General features: G+C 36.0%; 1 protein-coding gene across 1 annotated transcript in view; it reads left to right on the top strand.

The window, feature by feature from the left end:
• The first annotated feature begins 523 nt into the window (after positions 1-523).
• LOC111167659 (serine/threonine-protein kinase MRCK alpha-like) overlaps positions 524-17,337 on the top strand; it is a 51,785-nt gene continuing 34,971 nt past the window's right edge. Inside the window, 6 exon segments of the mRNA XM_089912615.1 lie at positions 524-2,063; positions 4,717-4,810; positions 5,186-5,256; positions 5,258-5,311; positions 6,605-6,710; positions 9,566-9,714. Of these exon segments, the coding sequence (XP_089768741.1) occupies positions 1,993-2,063; positions 4,717-4,810; positions 5,186-5,256; positions 5,258-5,311; positions 6,605-6,710; positions 9,566-9,714 (545 nt within the window). The 5' untranslated portion in view covers positions 524-1,992.

The following is a 17,337-nucleotide window of genomic DNA, read 5'->3' as shown; positions in this document are numbered from 1 at the left end:
TCTAGGACAGTGAAAGAACAAGATGACCTTGGTACATCTTATGCCAGAAAACAATTAAGCCTTCAAATAATATTGGAGCTTGTGAAAAGGACTCAAGAGTCTGCTTGAAGTGTTTCCCTCTGACCAATAGGAGATAATTGTCCGGACGGGATCAATATTTTTTCCCCTCCTAAATTCATATGTTGAAGTCCTAACCTCCAATGTGATGGGATTTGGAGGTGGGGGCTTTGGGAGGTGACTAGGTTTGATGAGGTCATGAGAGTGAGGCACTTATAAGAGACATCAAAACCGCTCTCTCTCTCTCCAAGCACACATGAAGAAGAGGCCATATGAGCACACAGTGAGACGGCGGCCACCTACAAGCCAAAAGAAGAAGCCTCAGGGTGACACCTACTTTTATGATGCCTTGTTCTTGGGCTTGTAGCCTCCAGAACTGTGAGAAAGACATTTCTGTTGTCTAAGCTACCCAGCCTATGTTATTTTGTTTTGGTACCCTGAGCTGACTAATGCAGGAGACAATTGAGCATCAAAATAAATAAGGAATAAGGTGAAATCAGAGCCCATTAGTATATTCAGGTATAAATAAATTAAAGAATACATAACAAGTGAGAGAAAAGGAAAAGCTGTTTCTTATAGTGAATGCCAATTAACAAATGTAGAAGGAATGACGACATTGGAAACCTGTCTTCAGAGCATATTAATAACATTCAGGTAAGAATGGTCAGTGGATGAAAGTTTGATGAGGAACAGGATAACTGCTGAATTTTGAAATATTTTCCTACAGAACAGCTTATTAGTTAGAAATGGAGAACAGAAAATTTACAGTGAAGAAGCAATCTGGTTACCCAAAGTTAATATCACCAACAAATGGGCATCAAGTGACCCTGGGGTGCATGGCGTTGGAGTTTGTGCCATCTTATAGGGTGCAATTGGGCAGAACGTCAGATTTACGGAATTCCTCTCCAAGCTGCTAACGTGGATCTAATCATGTGAAAACCAAACTGAAAATAATTGATCTGTATTTGTCAAAGTCTCCAAGTCATAAAAGACAAAGACAAACTGAGGAACATCTCCATATTAAAGATGTCACCTAAACGCAGCTAGCAGTCCTGGTTTCCATCCTGAACCTGGAGAAAAATAATTACAAAGGACATTATTAGGACAATTAACAAAATTTGAATAGAGGCTATATTTTAGTTAATAGTGTTGTGTTGATGTTGAATTTCCAGGTTTTTAATTTTGTACTGTGGTTATGTAAGGAGTGTCCTTATTCTTAAGTATTTCAGGGGTAATAAAGCTTAATGTCTGTGACTTACTTTCAAATGATTCAGAAACAAAACAAAACAAAACAAAGAAACAAATGGAGTGGGAGAGTAAGCAAGAGGTAAAGTAAATGGGGCAAAATGTTTAAAATGGTAAATTTGATAAAGAATTTACAGGAGGTCTTTGTCTATTCTTAAGCTTTTCTGCAAGTTTGAAATTTTATCAAAATTAATGGTTACCAAAAGGAAATATCTCAACAAAACAAAACAGAATAAAAAAATTATGAAACGACTTATAGCAATTTCTTCTTGTCCTATATATATATATATATAATCATATATATTTTGTATATATATATATATGTATATGAAAGTTCAGAGTTCAAAGGCTATGTTGAATGATTCAGTATCACAATGTCATCACCAGAATGTCCTTTTGGATTTCTCCCACCCTATGATCCAGGGAAGGATTTCCTCCTTTCCCACAGGATGGGCCATTATACATGGATGCCCATCAAGCCTGTACAGTTATGTCTTCTCATTTAACTGCCACTGAGGCCAGTGCCTTCCTTGGAATCCTGGGGCAGGATCCTTCCAACCTCAGGGAGCAGCAGTTGGCCTCACACCGGCAACTCCTTTGGACAGTTGCAGGACTTGGAGCTAGACTTTCAGGCCTCCCTGCTCCACCAAGATCTCCAGGAGGGGAAGCCCTGGGACTGTTTGTGTCACTATGAGCAAGGACAGAACGCCCTTATTCTGTAGGGTGAATGATTTTATGCCCCTACAGAATGCCTCAGGAAGGTACTTAAGGCCAACGTCTGCAGTTCTTTTCCTATTAATTTACCAGTAATAACTCAATTACACTTTTTAAAAATATATGCTAAATAGTGTTTATACTTAGAGCTGGGTTTCAGGGCTTCTGCTTTCAAAAGAATACTTATTTTTTTAGCTAAATTTCTATTTTCTTTTCTAACAAATTATAACAGGAAATGGTGCTTTGAAATACAGGTAGCACTGTATTTAAATACATCATGAAATTAATGAATTAGGAAATTACATGTGTTTATTACTCTTAAACATTCTTCAGCTCACTTTCCTGAATTATCAAGCTTTGACTGAGATTAAAAATTAAGACAATTTCTGTAAGCTAACTCTTTTTTGGTGTGTATTTAACAATAACAACAAAAAAGCTGTGTGTCCACAATATAAGCTATATTTTAGTTAATAGTGTTGTGTCGATGTTGGATTTCCAGGTTTTTATTTTTGTACTGTGAGTATGTAAGAAGTGTTCTTATACTTAAGTAGTTAAGGGGTAATAAAACATAGTGTCTGTGACTTATTTTCAAATGATTCAGAAAGAGAAACATAAGGAGAAAGAGAGTGAACAAGAGATAAAATAAATGGGGCAAAATGTTTATGTGTATATATGTATCTATATATCTATATATCTATCTTCTGATGCACGTATACACACACACAATTTTTTGAATGTATATATTTCAGATGCTTTTAACTACTCTGCCAGGTAAATACATATTAACACTCCATTTTGTGTCTTAATTTAGAGATGCTTTTTAAAAATTTTATTTCTTATTTTTATTTGTTTTTTGGCTGCGTTGGGTCTTCGTTGCTGCATGTGGGCTTTCTCTAATTGTTGTGAGCGGGGGCCACTCCTCTTTGCGGAGCGCAGGCTTCTCACTGCAGTGGCTTCTTTCGTTGTGGAGCACGGACTCCAGTTGCTCAACTTCAGTAGTTGCAGCACGTGGGCTCAGTAGTTGTGGCGCACCGGCTTAGCTGCCCCTCAGCATGTGGGATCCTCCCAGACCAGGGATCAAACCCGTGCCCTCTGCATTGGCAGGCGGATTCTTAACCACTGTGCCACCAGGGAAGTCCCCAGAGATGCTTTTAATATACTTAGGTTCACATAAATCCTAGCAGCTAGAACCAAATTGGTTCCCAGGAATATGTGACCCAATGCCTACACTAGTTTCACTGTTGTTTCTTCCTGCACATATTTTGGTTTGTGTTTGTCTTGTGTCTTGCCTAAACTCTTTTAATTGTGATTTGTTCGTAGGCAGTTATTTCCTTTTAAATTCTGTAAGAATTTGTTCAAGCATTGTGCTCAGTTTGCTTCTTTGATTATTAACATGCAGGAAAGCCACACAAGAAAATATTTTTTCTCCTGAAAGCCCTTCATATCATGTATCACATGTAAGTATATGTGAGATGCAGCTTTATTTCAAAAATTTCCACTATAATCACACTTAATACAAAAACATCATAATTGAGCCTAACAGAGTTTCTGGAGATCAGATTCGAAGAAATGTATTTTTCAAGTTCAGTTATATGAGAATCTGTGATATTACCTCTTACTGTAAAGATACAAGATGCTCTAAGTTTTCATTAACAATAAAAATATTCAAAATTGTGTAATTTGTTTCTATAGGGCACGTCTTTTCTAAGGTGTTCGAAGAATTTGCTTATTTACTGGTAGGCGTTGATTGTGATCCAGCAGAGTCATTATTCTATGACGACTGCTGCTTCACGAAGATTGAATGACCAGTGGAGACAGTGAGAGTAGGGCTCTTGTGTTATCCCTGCATTTGGCCCAGAACTCTGAGAGTTTCACTCCAGATCTAACGCTGATATCATATGGGATTTTAGATCCAGATTATAATTTATTGACATTATATTAGACTTAATCATAAGTTACAATTATAGTTGTTGCCACTGTTCTTGTATCCTGTTTCCCTCTCTCTTGAATTCGGCTTTTGTTTTGCACTAGAGAACATCCTGGAAGAATTCTTTCAGAAAAGTTTGTGTGTTGTAAACTATCTACCTCTTTGTATGTCTAAAAGTTTCTTTCGTTCACTCTTATACTTGAGTTTTCATTTGCCAGCACAGAACTTGCTGGGGAGTGATGGGACTAACCATCTCATTAACTGAGCGATCCTTCTGGGAATGGAGGTTTAAGGCTGTTACAGTAATAAGTGGTATAGACTGTACATAATGCTTACCAGTAAGCTATTTTACAGTTGGGTGTAGTGTAGATTTTCAGTGCTTACATTAATATTTACATTAATCTCTAATTAAGAATAAACAGTTCAGAATAGTGACATTTCTTAATTAAGACCATAAAACTGTCTTTGCCTTGAATTAATGATTTCCCCAACTACATGGTCTGAACCTAGGAATTCGTCTACTCCTGTCCAATGTTTCTTAAATCCAGCCAGCCACTTCACATTTTCTAAGAGCATTGTGAAGATCCAGGGCTATATATTTTGGTAGCATCTCTAGACTTTAACTCTTTTCTGTTGGTTGTAAATTATTTATGACTCCTTAAATAGTCTTATGCTAAGATTTGCTGTCATGTATCTTTCTCATATCCTCATTTAGGTTGATTAATTTTTTCCATGTTTGCATTTTATATTTGTTTTTTCTTTCTATATTGCAGCAACAAGGATGAAAAGGATGCCCAGGACTTGATCTTAGAAAAAACCAAAGAAGTGGAGTCTTTACAAAATTCCAGCTTGGTTATAGGAGCAAGAGTGAGTGTCAGTCACATCCCAGGAAGACTCATATAATGGAAAAAAGGAAAGCTAAAAATGATGAAAATAAAGTTGCTGAATAATGTCAATTTGTCTAGATCTCAACCTGAAAAATGCATTTTCATAAGAGATGAGCCCTGCTTTTTCAGGAGGGGAGGCAGCTATCATAGTTATAAGCAGAAAAATGAGACTGTTCATATGAATCTTTAATAATATCCCCAAATTTAGTGAAAATAATACAATTTAACAATCAGTTTTTCTATTTACTATTCAAGAAAACTAATGGTTCCCAGCACCTCCTAAGTTTTTCTAGAAGTGATTTAAAATTTTGTAAGTATAAGATGGAAATCAAAACCTACTTATCTGATTTTGTAGAAAATGCCAGGGGCAATGGAGCGATTTGATAAACTGGATATGTCAGCTATGCTTAAGTTGGAGTCGGCTTTCACAGCGAATTTCCAGAAAGATCCTCCCAGAGGCTGCTCCAGCCACTCTAAACTGGTGAGACCGACTGACACCATTTTTAAAACAACTTATTTACAATCTGGTTGCAAAGTACTTAAAGCATAGTTATGTGTTTAGTTTCTTCCTATGACATAAAGTTTAGTGTTTTTTTTTAAAGAAAAGCTTTTTTCTATGAAATGAAAAGTAATGAAAATTTGAAAGCAATTAGTTACTTTTAACATATGTACTTTCAACAGGCTTTAATTGATTCTGGGATCTCTACAGAATGGTATCAATAATACTGAAAACTGAATCATCTGTGAATGATATTTCTGTCATTTTCTCCTTATTTTTAAAATTTCCTTGATTCGCAGGCACCCAAAATCCTCTAGTAAGAAATACCTCGTATATGCAGAAAAAAATTTTTTGAATGAAAATAGAATGAGGTAAACTCAAAATGTGGCCTATTTCCCATAGACCTTTAACTTCTAAAGGGTCTACTGAGGCTGGTTTTCTCATATTTTTAATTATAGCTTGTAACTTGTATATTGCAACATGTGTATTTTTTAAAGGGCTCCTCTCTCCATTCTGCTTGCTGGTTAGTGAAGCAGTTTGTTTCATTCTTACCACAAAAATAGAGCAAATTAAACTCCAACACTGTGGATGATAATATGATAATCATACAAATAGACAATAAACATAGCTAATGAATACATCAGTGTAGGTGAGGTGGTGTAATATTGGAGAGTAAAAGGAATAAAAGAAAGAAAATTCAAACCAGTGTGAAAAAATATATATGACATCCATTTCTTATGTAAACGTGCTCCAAAAGAGTCACTTTAGTGAGATGAGAAGAAACATAAGCCTCTGAGGGCCACTTTCATGCCTAAAGCCTTATTCACTTAACTGTAATCGTTAACATGTGGATCAACTTCAATGCAAGAAGTTGAATTATTAAAAGCCAAAAGCTTTATATGCTGCAAACAATCCAGTTATAAGACCAGTATACTTTATTAAACATGAAAAGGAAAAGACATTTCTCATTGTGTGAATGATACAGTGTAAAGAGCTATCAAATAACATCTGTGTAATCGTCCACAATAAACATGTTATTTCATATTATATTTACGGCATCTCAGTTCACATATTTGCTCAAAAGTAGGCATGTAAATCAGACTGAAAGTTAAATAATATATATACACATTTATTGACTCCATTATTTTGGTTCCTTAAGAAACAAACCTTGATGCAGTTGCCAAATCTCTTTCAGTGGAACTACTTTTTTTCAGCATCATGATATATTTCCTAAAAACATGTTAGTAATTGGTAAAATTTTTCAATTCATATCAGTCACTTCCCAGTTTTGGAATGCTCCCATGTGTTGCAGCATGAGACAAACCACCGGCAATGGGGAAGTCGGCTATTGTTCAAATTGGACAGAGTCGAGGCAACACAGGTCTGTGTGTTCAGAGCTGTAAGAGGAGGCAAAGTGAGATATGGCAAAGTGCAGCTGCGGAGACCTCATGGGAGACATGGGAGACTCCCTCAGACTTGCCTCAGGATGCTCCTCATCCTCCTCCGCTTTTCTTTATTTTTTTTTTAAAACATTTTTATTGGAGTATGATTGCTTTACAATGGTGTGTTAGTTTCTGCTTTATAACAAAGTGATTCAGCTATACATATACATATATCCCGATATCTCCACCCTCTTGCGTCTCCCTCCCACCCTCCCTATCCCACCCCTCTAGGTGGTCACAAAGCACCGAGCTTATCTCCCTGTGCTATGCGGCTGCTTCCCACTAGCTATCTACCTTACGTTTGGTAGTGTATATATGTCCACTTTGTCACAGCTTACCCTTCCCGCTCCCCATATCCTCAAGTCCATTCTCTAGTAGGTCTGTGTCTTTATTCCTGTCTTACCCCTAGGTTCTTCATGACATTTTTTTCTTAAATTCCATATATATGTGTTAGCATATGGTATTTGTCTTTCTCTTTCTGACTTACTTCACTCTGTATGACAGACTCTAGGTCCATCCACCTCACTAAAATAACTCGATTTCGTTTCTTTTTATGGCTGAGTAATATTCCATTGTATATATGTGCCACATCTTCTTTATCCATTCATCTGATGATGGACACTTAGGTTGCTTCCATCTCCTGGCTATTGTAAATAGAGCTGCAATGAACATTTTGGTACATGACTCTTTTTGAATTATGGTTTTCTCAGGGTCCGCATGCCCACTTTAAGCCATTTTCAACTATCTGTTAACCTTTTTTTCTCCACTAAGATTTCCTGACATTTGCCCATGACTCTAGAAGCTAAGAATGTGTCACCCTTTTCAATACATGGGTTTCTTAGATTCTTTTCATTATGAGGGTATTTATAATATGAGAATTTAATAAAAAACAACTGTGGGTGTTACCTTTAACTGAAGGGATATTTTATTGTCTTAACAGAAGCCACTTCTTATGCAAATGAGTTAGTGGAGCTTCTACCTGTCTGAGTTCCTCTTTCCCTTCTTGCCACAGTTTTTTGGCTCACATTGGACTGGATTAGAGTCCAATGACTCTGAGCCTGCACCAGTGATGAATATTCTGGAGGGGAGGGAGTAGACTCATAAGGAATTCAGGATAGGAAAACTCTGGAAGTAAATAAAATTGTCCTATAAATATTTGTGAGTGGACTTTTTTATGGACAATAGAAGAAACAATTAAAGAGAACTTGAGTACCCTTGCAAAGATGAGAACCAAGACAGGTTCTAATTCAAGAGAGGTGTAGGAAGCACTGAATGTAGGATAAGTGATGTAGTGTGCTTAGGTGGTGGTGGTCCCAGGGCTGAGGCTCCAGCAAAGAAGTCAAGGCCAGAGTATTGCTCACTACACAGAACCAGCGGATGGGGTACTTTGGATAACAAAACATTGATAGGTGGGAAAGACTATATATATATATATATATATATATATATATATATATATATATATAAAATCACAATACTTTATCAAGTTAACATTTTTATCCTGGAATTTTATTTTTACCATTATTTTTTCTCTAAATGCTGCAGAGCAATACAATCCTTGTGCAGTATTATGTGGCATTTCTGAACACCCTTCCTTATTTGACTATTAAGCAATTGTGTTTAGTGATTTATAGCTGGAAAATTCACACTCCTGGCAATGTCAGTTGCTAAAGGTGTGCTAGTTAGAGAAAGTCTGAATTTGTGCTTTTTCTTCTCTCATATTTAAGTAAAATTATAATCTTACAGTAAGACTTCATTTTGAATATATTTAAAGTTAGTAAAACTGCTAAACGATAATGCATGGAATTTCTTTAAAATTCCTTTAAGGAAAAAAGCCTTGTAGTTGGATACTTTATTCTGTCTAAATAAATAAAGCCTTGACAATATGATAAAAGTTTTAAGTATAATTAGTATTTGTTTTATGTCTGCCTGTGTTCTTCTTATAGAAACTTAGTCAAAGAAGTGCATACGTTTGACTCTCCATATCTGCGGGTTTTGCATCTGTGGTCAACCAACTCAGATCAAAAACATTAAATTAAAAAATTCCGGAAAGTTCCAAAACGGAAAACTTGAATTTGCCATGCACCAGCAACTATTTACATAGAATTTACGTTGAATGTGCCACCTGCCAGCAACTATTTACATAGCATTTACATTGTATTAGGTACTATGAGTAATCTAGAGATGATTTAAAGTATACAGGAGGATGTGGGTAGGTTATAAGCAAATACTACATCATTTTATATAAAGAACTTGAGCATCAGAGGACTTTGGTATCTGCAGGGGGTACTGTAATCAATCTCCTCTGGATATTGAGGGGTTATTGTACTAGGTACCTAGGAGGAATAATTTGAAATTGATTCCTGAAGTGGGGAGAAACTAGCATAGAAAAAGCAGCCATCATTGGCATGACCATATTGCTGAAATCCCCTTGGGGCTTCCAAAATTGTTTCAAGTTCTGTATGAACCTAATACTATTAGGGAAAAGAAAGCTATGATTTGACACACAGGAGTTAATTCATGAAAACTTATATAATTTATTTATATACTTCCATTATAAGTTTACCATAAATTTGCTAAAAATTATTGTTTCGTTTGAGATGCAGAATGCTTAGATATATTAAATGTACCTAACATATAAAAATAAATATAAACATACTTTGACTTAAGTATATATAGATGATAAACCAGATTACCTCTGAAAATATGGTTTGAGAACGATTTTAAAGAGATTAAGGTCCAAAAAGTCATGAACGTTAGTTTCAATTTTCTGAGTTTAATACATTTTTGCTGATGTGTTCCAGGTTTAGTGCTACCAGACCCAAGTTCATCTTCCTTGGCACTTTTTAATACAACCACCTATGCCGTGGCTCAGTGTGAAGTAAGTACTAAACTTCTTGAGTATGTTCTACAGCCACTTCAGAAGTCACTGATGTGCTCAGAGTAGCACTTTCTTCTTGCAATAAAACTGTTTTAATATTATTCCCTGGGAGAGGCCTGAAGTCTTGAGATAAGCACATAGGAAAGAAACAGTTTTCATGGAAAGTAAGTCTGCAAGTTTATGTAAGTTACAAGGTCACCTGTATTAGAATTAAAATAACAAACAAAATATTTTACACTGTGAACTATGACACACATATAGAAGAGCGTATAAAACACCTCTATAGCCTGCACTCAGGTGAAGACAGGAAACATGACTGATGCCCCAGAAGTGTGCCCTTCTAGTTGGTAGCAAGCCTTCCCTCTCTGCTGTGGGCAACTGCTACTCTGCTGCTCATAGTAAGGGCGTCCTTGTTTTTGTTATGTTATTACACTCGATGTATGCATCCCTACACAAGAGGATTTAATTTTAGAATGTATGTAAGTGGAATCATACTGTATATGTCCTTTTGTGTCGCAGCATGGATGAGTTTCATCCATGTGCAGCAACAATATGTTCAACTGTATTTCAGTATATATGACGGTATTGTATGAATATATTGTAGTTTATTTACCCATTCTATTATTGAGGAACCCTTGGATATATGTCTGGCTCCAGTCAGAAAAATAGGAACAATAACAGTTATTTTAATAGAGACATTTTATTTTATCTATTTATTTTGAAAAGCTTTATTTAGGTTTAGTTGATATACAACTGATGTACATATTTAATGTATACAGTTTGATGACTTTGTACATACACATACACCCATGAAACCATCACCACAATCAAAGTAGTAGATATATCAATTACCTCCAAAAATTTCCTTGTACTTCTTTTTTGTTGTTGTAAGAACACTGTTTTTGTTTGTTTGTTTGTTATGTTTCCTTGCTGTGTGGCATGCGGGGTCGTAGTTCCCCAACCAGGGATTGAACTCCGGGCCCCAGCAGTGGAAGCTCGGAGTCCTAACCACTTGACTGCCAGGGAATTCCTGTAAGAACGCTTAACATAAAGTTCTTAAGTGCATTTAACCATATGGTTAGCTATCGGCACAACGTTGTACAGCAGATCTCTAGAATTTATTCATCTTGCATAACTGAAACTTTGCACTCACTGACAGACATTTCCCCATTTTCCTCTCCCTGCAGTCACTGACAATCACCATTCCTCTCTCTGCTATGAGTCTGACTATTTTAGATTCTTCTTATAAGTGGAATCATGTAGTATTCGTCCTTCTGTGACTGGATTATTTCACTTAGCATAATGTCCTCTGGGTTCATTCCTTCATTTTAAAACAGAGAATTGGTTAAACAGACATTGGAGGACTAAAAATGCAAAAAGCAAATGGTGAGGTGACACAGAGGCAGGAGAAGCTACCATCTCTGGAGCTTGAAAAACAAAAAGAAGGGGTAGGGGTTTAAGAACCTAGAAGCTTAGAAGATGGGGCTGGTTCACAGAGTGTAGAAGGAGACTGCAGACCAGGACCCACTGCTGCTGGGAGGAAGGGATCTGCAGGCAATTACAGAGTCATTGTGCACTAGGCAAAAGGAAACGCCAGACTTTTCAGAGATGATAAACACTGGCTCTTTGTCAATGTTAATTTCTGGGACACAAAGCACCACCAATGTCCATAAGTCAGCCTGGAGCTATATCATACAGGAGGTAAATGACATTTTGGGCTGGGACTCTGTCTCAGTGGACTCAAAGGGACCATGAATCTAACCTGTGGTTAGTGAATATATAATTGGAATAAATATACTAAAAACTGGTATGATCCATGCATGATCTCTGCAGTCTGGGCAGTGAGGGAGGCCTATTACGGTAAGAAGAGCCAGATGGAGGCCCTGAGGCCTTCTTTTTGGGGTAGTCTGGTAGGCAGAATTCAAATTGACCTTTAGAATTAGTTTTTGCCACCTGTTGTACATACCCTGTAAAATCCCCTCCCCTTGAGTGTGGGGAGGATCAGTGAAAATGATAGAATATCATTCTTATCATTAGGTTACTCATCAGTTGACTTTGAGTTAATGAAAAGGGAGACTATGCTAGGTGGACCAGACATAATAAGGTGAACTCTTTACAAGAAGGTTGAGTGTCAGAGAGATGCTATTATGCTGACCTTGAAGATGCAGCCTCCGTGAGTTTTATAGCTGCAAGGAAATGAGTTCTGCAACAGCCACATGAGCTGGAAAGAGGACCCCAAACCTCAAATGGGATACCAGCCTTTCTGATACTTTGATTTCAGCCTTGTGAGACGCTGAGCAGATTACCCAGCCATGCCAAGCCCAGATTCTTGACATGCATAACTGTGAGATAATAAATGGGTATTGTTTCAAGGTGCCTCATTTGTGGTAAATGGTTACTCAGCAATAGAAAACTAATGCAAATAGTAAAGCAAAAGCAATACCAATGTCCTGGGGGCAGTTGAAGAGGGTAGTGCAAAGATTTGAAAAATGCAGGGCTGGTTGTCTTTTTCAATCTCCTTTAATCGCCTTCTTGCCCTGTGCAAAAGCACATAGATATTGGAGAATGCAGTAGTTTACTGAAGCTTAATCAAATGGTGGCTGTAGTTTCAGCTCCTATTCCGCATCTCTCATATTTATGGGAGAAAAATTTTAAGAAGCTCTCATACCTGGTTCATAGTTACCAATCTTACAAATGCTTTTGTTCCTTTTATACCAGTTTGTAAGTTTGGTTTTGTGCACAAAATGATTTGGTTGCTTTTTTGGCTGATGATAACTGTAAAATAATAGTGATTTTCAGACATATCTCTATTTCAAAGATGTTAAAACATTAAAAAAAATGTGCATCTTAGAATTTGTATAATATTGTCAATGATAAACTTGGAAATAATTTCAGGGAAGCAATAATAAAATATGGCATGACATATTAAAAAAAAGAATCAGTGGACATAACTGGCAGCAAAATGAAGACAGTGGAAGGGAGAATTTGTGATTTAAAAGACAAACCAGAACAAGATGGAGAGAGAAAATAGAAAATACAGCAGAGAGGATAAAAATTGTAGGAATTAAGTGAGAAATTCCCAGCAGTTGACCCAAGTCCTGAAGGGTGAGTAGAGAGAGAAGAGCAATAGTTAAAAATGTCATAGCGGAGAATTTTTCAAACTCAAGACTAGATCCACAGTTGCAAGAAGCTTAGAAATTCCAAGCATGATAAAGGAGAATATATTCATGTCTAGGTACACTGTAGAGCTGCAGAAAATGATGAAGAACAAAATCTTTAAGTCATCCAGAGAAAAAAGATTGATTACCCTAAAAATAATAGCAGAAGGAATGATAGCTGAATTCTTAAAAATTTCAACAGAAGCTGGAAGAGGAAAGATGTATTCAATGTACTATAAGAAAATAAGAGCAAACCTATCTATCAAAAATGAGAATGAATTTCTTTTATTTACAGATAAATGAAAACTAAGAGAAGAGGATCTGTCAGCAACAAAATCTCATTAAAGGAAATTCTAAAGAGTGTGGTGTAGGCAGTAGGAAACTGATCCCAAATGGTAGGTCTAAGATAGGAAAGGAAAAAAGAACAAAGAAAGTGGTAGATATATAAGCAAATGTAAATTAGCATTGACTGAATAAAACAGTGATAATAATTTCTACAGAATTAAAAAACAAACCAAGATGGACTTTCAAATGGAGATAATAACATTTAATTCAAAAGAGGGGTAAATGAATTGAAAGTATCCCAAGATCCATGTATTGCTCAGGAGGAGGGTAAGGATTTGATCAAATTCAGATTTGTGAAGTTAATGGTACATGCTTTAATTTCTAGGGAAACTACAAATAGGATAGGAACAGTATTAACAAGTTCAAAGGTGAAAAAGTAATTATAACCATATTCAGCTAATCTAACAAGACAAGAAAGGAGAGGAAAAGAAACAATGAATAGATGGGACAAATAGCACAAACTAAGATGATAGAAATAAATCTCAGTAAATCAGTAACTAAAATGATTAAAAGTGAAGAAAATTACTCCAGTGAAAAAATAAAGATTGTCAGACTAGATAAAAATAAAATCTAACATATACACTCCATAAGGGAAACATCTAAAACATAAGTATACAGAAAGCTTTAATATCTAAACATTAGCTAAAACAAGTTACATAAATATCAGATAAAATAAAATCTAAAGCAAAAAAAAATATTGTAGGTAAAGAAAGTCAACTATATAATAAAGGTTATTTTACCTGGAAGTCACACTAATCTTAAACATATATTGACCATATAATGTAGTCTAAATATAAATAATATGGAAATTGACGGAACTACAAGAAGAAATAGACAAACTGACAACTATAGTGGAAGACCTGAACACACATTTCTCAGTAACTGACAGACAATATTTGAATAAAATGATTAACAAAAGTGGACAAATATGGACAAGTGGACAAATATAGAACACATAACACATGCTGAATGCATTTTCTCTTTAAAATCACAAAAACATTAACAAAAATAAGCAGATGGACCACAAACTAAGACTCAACAACAAATGCAAATGGATTGGACTCATAGAAAGTATGCTCTCTGACCATGAAAAAGCTAAGTTATAAATCAATCTTTTAAAATATATGTTAAATTCCTAATGTAAATCAAGAAATATCTTTTTAAGTAAACCATTAATCAAAGGAGAAATTCTAATGGATATTAGAAAATAGTTTGAAGTGAATAATAAAATACTACATATCAACACTTGTAGAATGCAGCTAAAGCAGTATTTAGAAAATATTTATAGCCTTGTATACATAAACTAGACAAGAAGAAATCCTGAAAAGTTAATGGGCTAAGCATCCATTTTAAGAAGTTACAAAAAGAAAAGCAATTTATACCCAAAGAAGGTGGAAGGCAAAAGTAAAAATAATAATGATGTAAAAAAGTAACATAAAATAGAATGGAACAGTAAAGCCAATAATTTCAACCTTGACAAAGCTAATAAAAGTGACAAAAGTGTGACATGGTTCATTAAGAAACAAACATAAAGGCACATAAAACCAATATGAAAAATGATAAAACAGACATTATATCTGGGGCAGATAGTTAAAGATAATAAAGTATATAGTAACTTTAGACCATTTCAAAATATGCAAAAAATCATGTCAATATATGAAAAAAAGGACAAATTGTTAAAAAGTATCACTTATTGTAATCAACTCAAGAAAAAAAAATGGAGAAAAGCTTATATTCCTATAATCATTAAATAAATTGAATCTGTTTTTAAATATCTCCCCACACATAAAACTCCAGACCAAAATAGCTCTATCAAACATTTAAGATGAAATAATTTTAATTTACACAAAATCTTCCAGAAAATAAGAAAAGAAGGAAATCCCTGTGATGGTTAATTTTATGTGTTAACTTGAGTAGGCCACAGGGTGTTCAGATCTTTGGCCAAACATTATTCTGAGTGTGGTTGTGAGTGTATTTTTGGATAAGATTAACATTTAAATTGAGAGACTAAGTAAAGAAGATTGCTCTCCCCAATGTGAGTGGGCCTCATCTAATCAGTTGAAGACATGAATAGATCACAAAGACTAACTCTCCAGAGAATAACAGAGCACTTCTTCTGATTGACTACTGAGCTGGGACATCAGTCTTTTCCTGCCTCTGGATTTGAACTGGAACTTTGGGTCTTCTTGGGTCTGAAAGCATGCTGGCTTTTGAACTGGAACTTACACCATCAGCTCTCCTGGTTCCCAGTCCTTCAGATTTGACTGGAACTACATCATTGACTCTCTTGGGGTTCCAGCTTGTTGACTTCAGGTCTTGAGATTTCTAAGTCTGCATAATCATGTGAACTAATTCCTTACAATAAATAAATATGTAAAAAATATACATATAAATATATATTTATATAAGATAAAAACATATATATATATATACACATACATAAGGATACATAAAAAGATATAGATATTAAAAAGAATTGGCTCACATGATTATGAAACATAACCAATAGGAGATATAGATATATAGATACAGATACTGATATATATTTCTGGTGTTTCTGTTCCTCTCGAGAACACTAAGACAGATTTTGGTGCTTAGAAGTGCTGCTGTAACAAATACCTACAAATGTGGATGGCTTTGGAACTGGGTAAAGGAGAGAGGACGGGAGAGTTTTGAGGTGCATGTTAGGAAAAGCCCAGATTGCTATGAAGGGATTGTTCGTAGAAATATGGATATTAAAAGTGATTCTGCTGACAGCTCAAAAAGAAAAAAGGAGAGCTGGAGAGAAAGCCTCCATCTACTTAGATAAAAATATAAATATTCATGAACAGAATATTGGTGGAGTGTAGTTGTTAAGGGCCATTCAAATGGAAATGAGGAAGAGCGTATTGGAAATTGGAGGAAAGGCGATCCTTGTTTGAAAGTGGCAAATAACTTGGCTGAAGTGTGTTCTAGTGTTTTGTGGAAGGTAGAACTTGCAAGCAATGAGATTGGATATTTAGCAAATGAGATTTCTAAGCAAAGTATTGAAGGCGTGGCTTGGGTTCGCCTTACTACTTACAGTAAAATGCAAGAGCAGAGATATGAATTGAAGAAGGAATTATTAAGCAAAAAGGAACCAGAAATTAGAAATTTAGAAAACTCTCAACCTATTCATATTTCAAAAAAAGAAAGCTTGTTCTGAAGAGAACACTGAGGGTGTGGCTGAACAGCCACTTGATAACAAGATCATGGGTGTGATGCATGGATTTAATGAGTCATCTCAGCCGAGGCCAGGAATAGAGATGGCATTAAACCAGCAGAGACACTGCCAGTTTGAAGTAAAGAGGACAGAGAAAGCCAGGGAGAATGAAGGAAAGCTGTCAGACTTCTTGCATTCTACAGAAGAGGACCTAGAGCTATGTGGCTGTGAACTTGCACTATTCTTAAAGGAAAGGGAAGAATGATCTGAAAGGCAATTCAGAGATCATAAGGGCTGCCACTCGCATCATAGGCCCAGGGGACAAAACTATTTGCTCCTCTGTTTCAGAGGCAGAGCTTCTGTAGAAAACCATGTGGGCAGGTCCCATCTAGCTGAAGGGGCAGGGTCACCCCAAAGAGGAGGGTGGGGGGTGAGAGTGATGCTGCCACCTCGGTGGGCCAGGAAGGTAGGACATTGAGGCAAAGGGGATTACTCTGGAGCCTTAAGATCTAATGGAGTCTGCCTTGTTATGTTTTGTACTTGCTGGGGACCTGTCACCCCTTCCTTCTCTCCTATTTCTCCCTTATGGAGTAGGAAAGTCTATCCTATGTCTGTCCCAACATTGTATTTTGGAAACACATAATATGTTTGGTTTCATAGATTCACAGCTTGGAGAGGAAGTTTGCCTCAGGATGAACTGTACCTCAAATCTCAAACATACTTGATTTAGATATTTAGATGAGACTTTGGACTTCAGACACTAGGGATGATGCTGAAATGAGTTAAGACTTCGGGACTGTTGTGCTGGAATGAATGTATTTTTCATATGAGAAGGACATGAATTTTGTGAGGCAGAAAACTATGAAATGAATTTTGTCCCCCACTAAATTCTCATATTGAAGCCCTGATCCCCAGTGTGACTGTATTTGGAGATAGTGTTTTTAGGAGGTAATTAAGATTAAATGAGGTCATAAGGGTGAGACCCTAGTCTGATAGTATTG

The sequence above is a fragment of the Delphinapterus leucas genome, chromosome 6 (assembly GCF_059928025.1).
Source record: "Delphinapterus leucas isolate spDelLeu-1000000601 "Yukka" chromosome 6, BTC_Dleu_Yukka2, whole genome shotgun sequence".
NCBI classification, from domain to species: Eukaryota; Metazoa; Chordata; class Mammalia; order Artiodactyla; family Monodontidae; genus Delphinapterus; species Delphinapterus leucas.
This window is presented reverse-complemented; position numbering and strand designations above follow the sequence as displayed.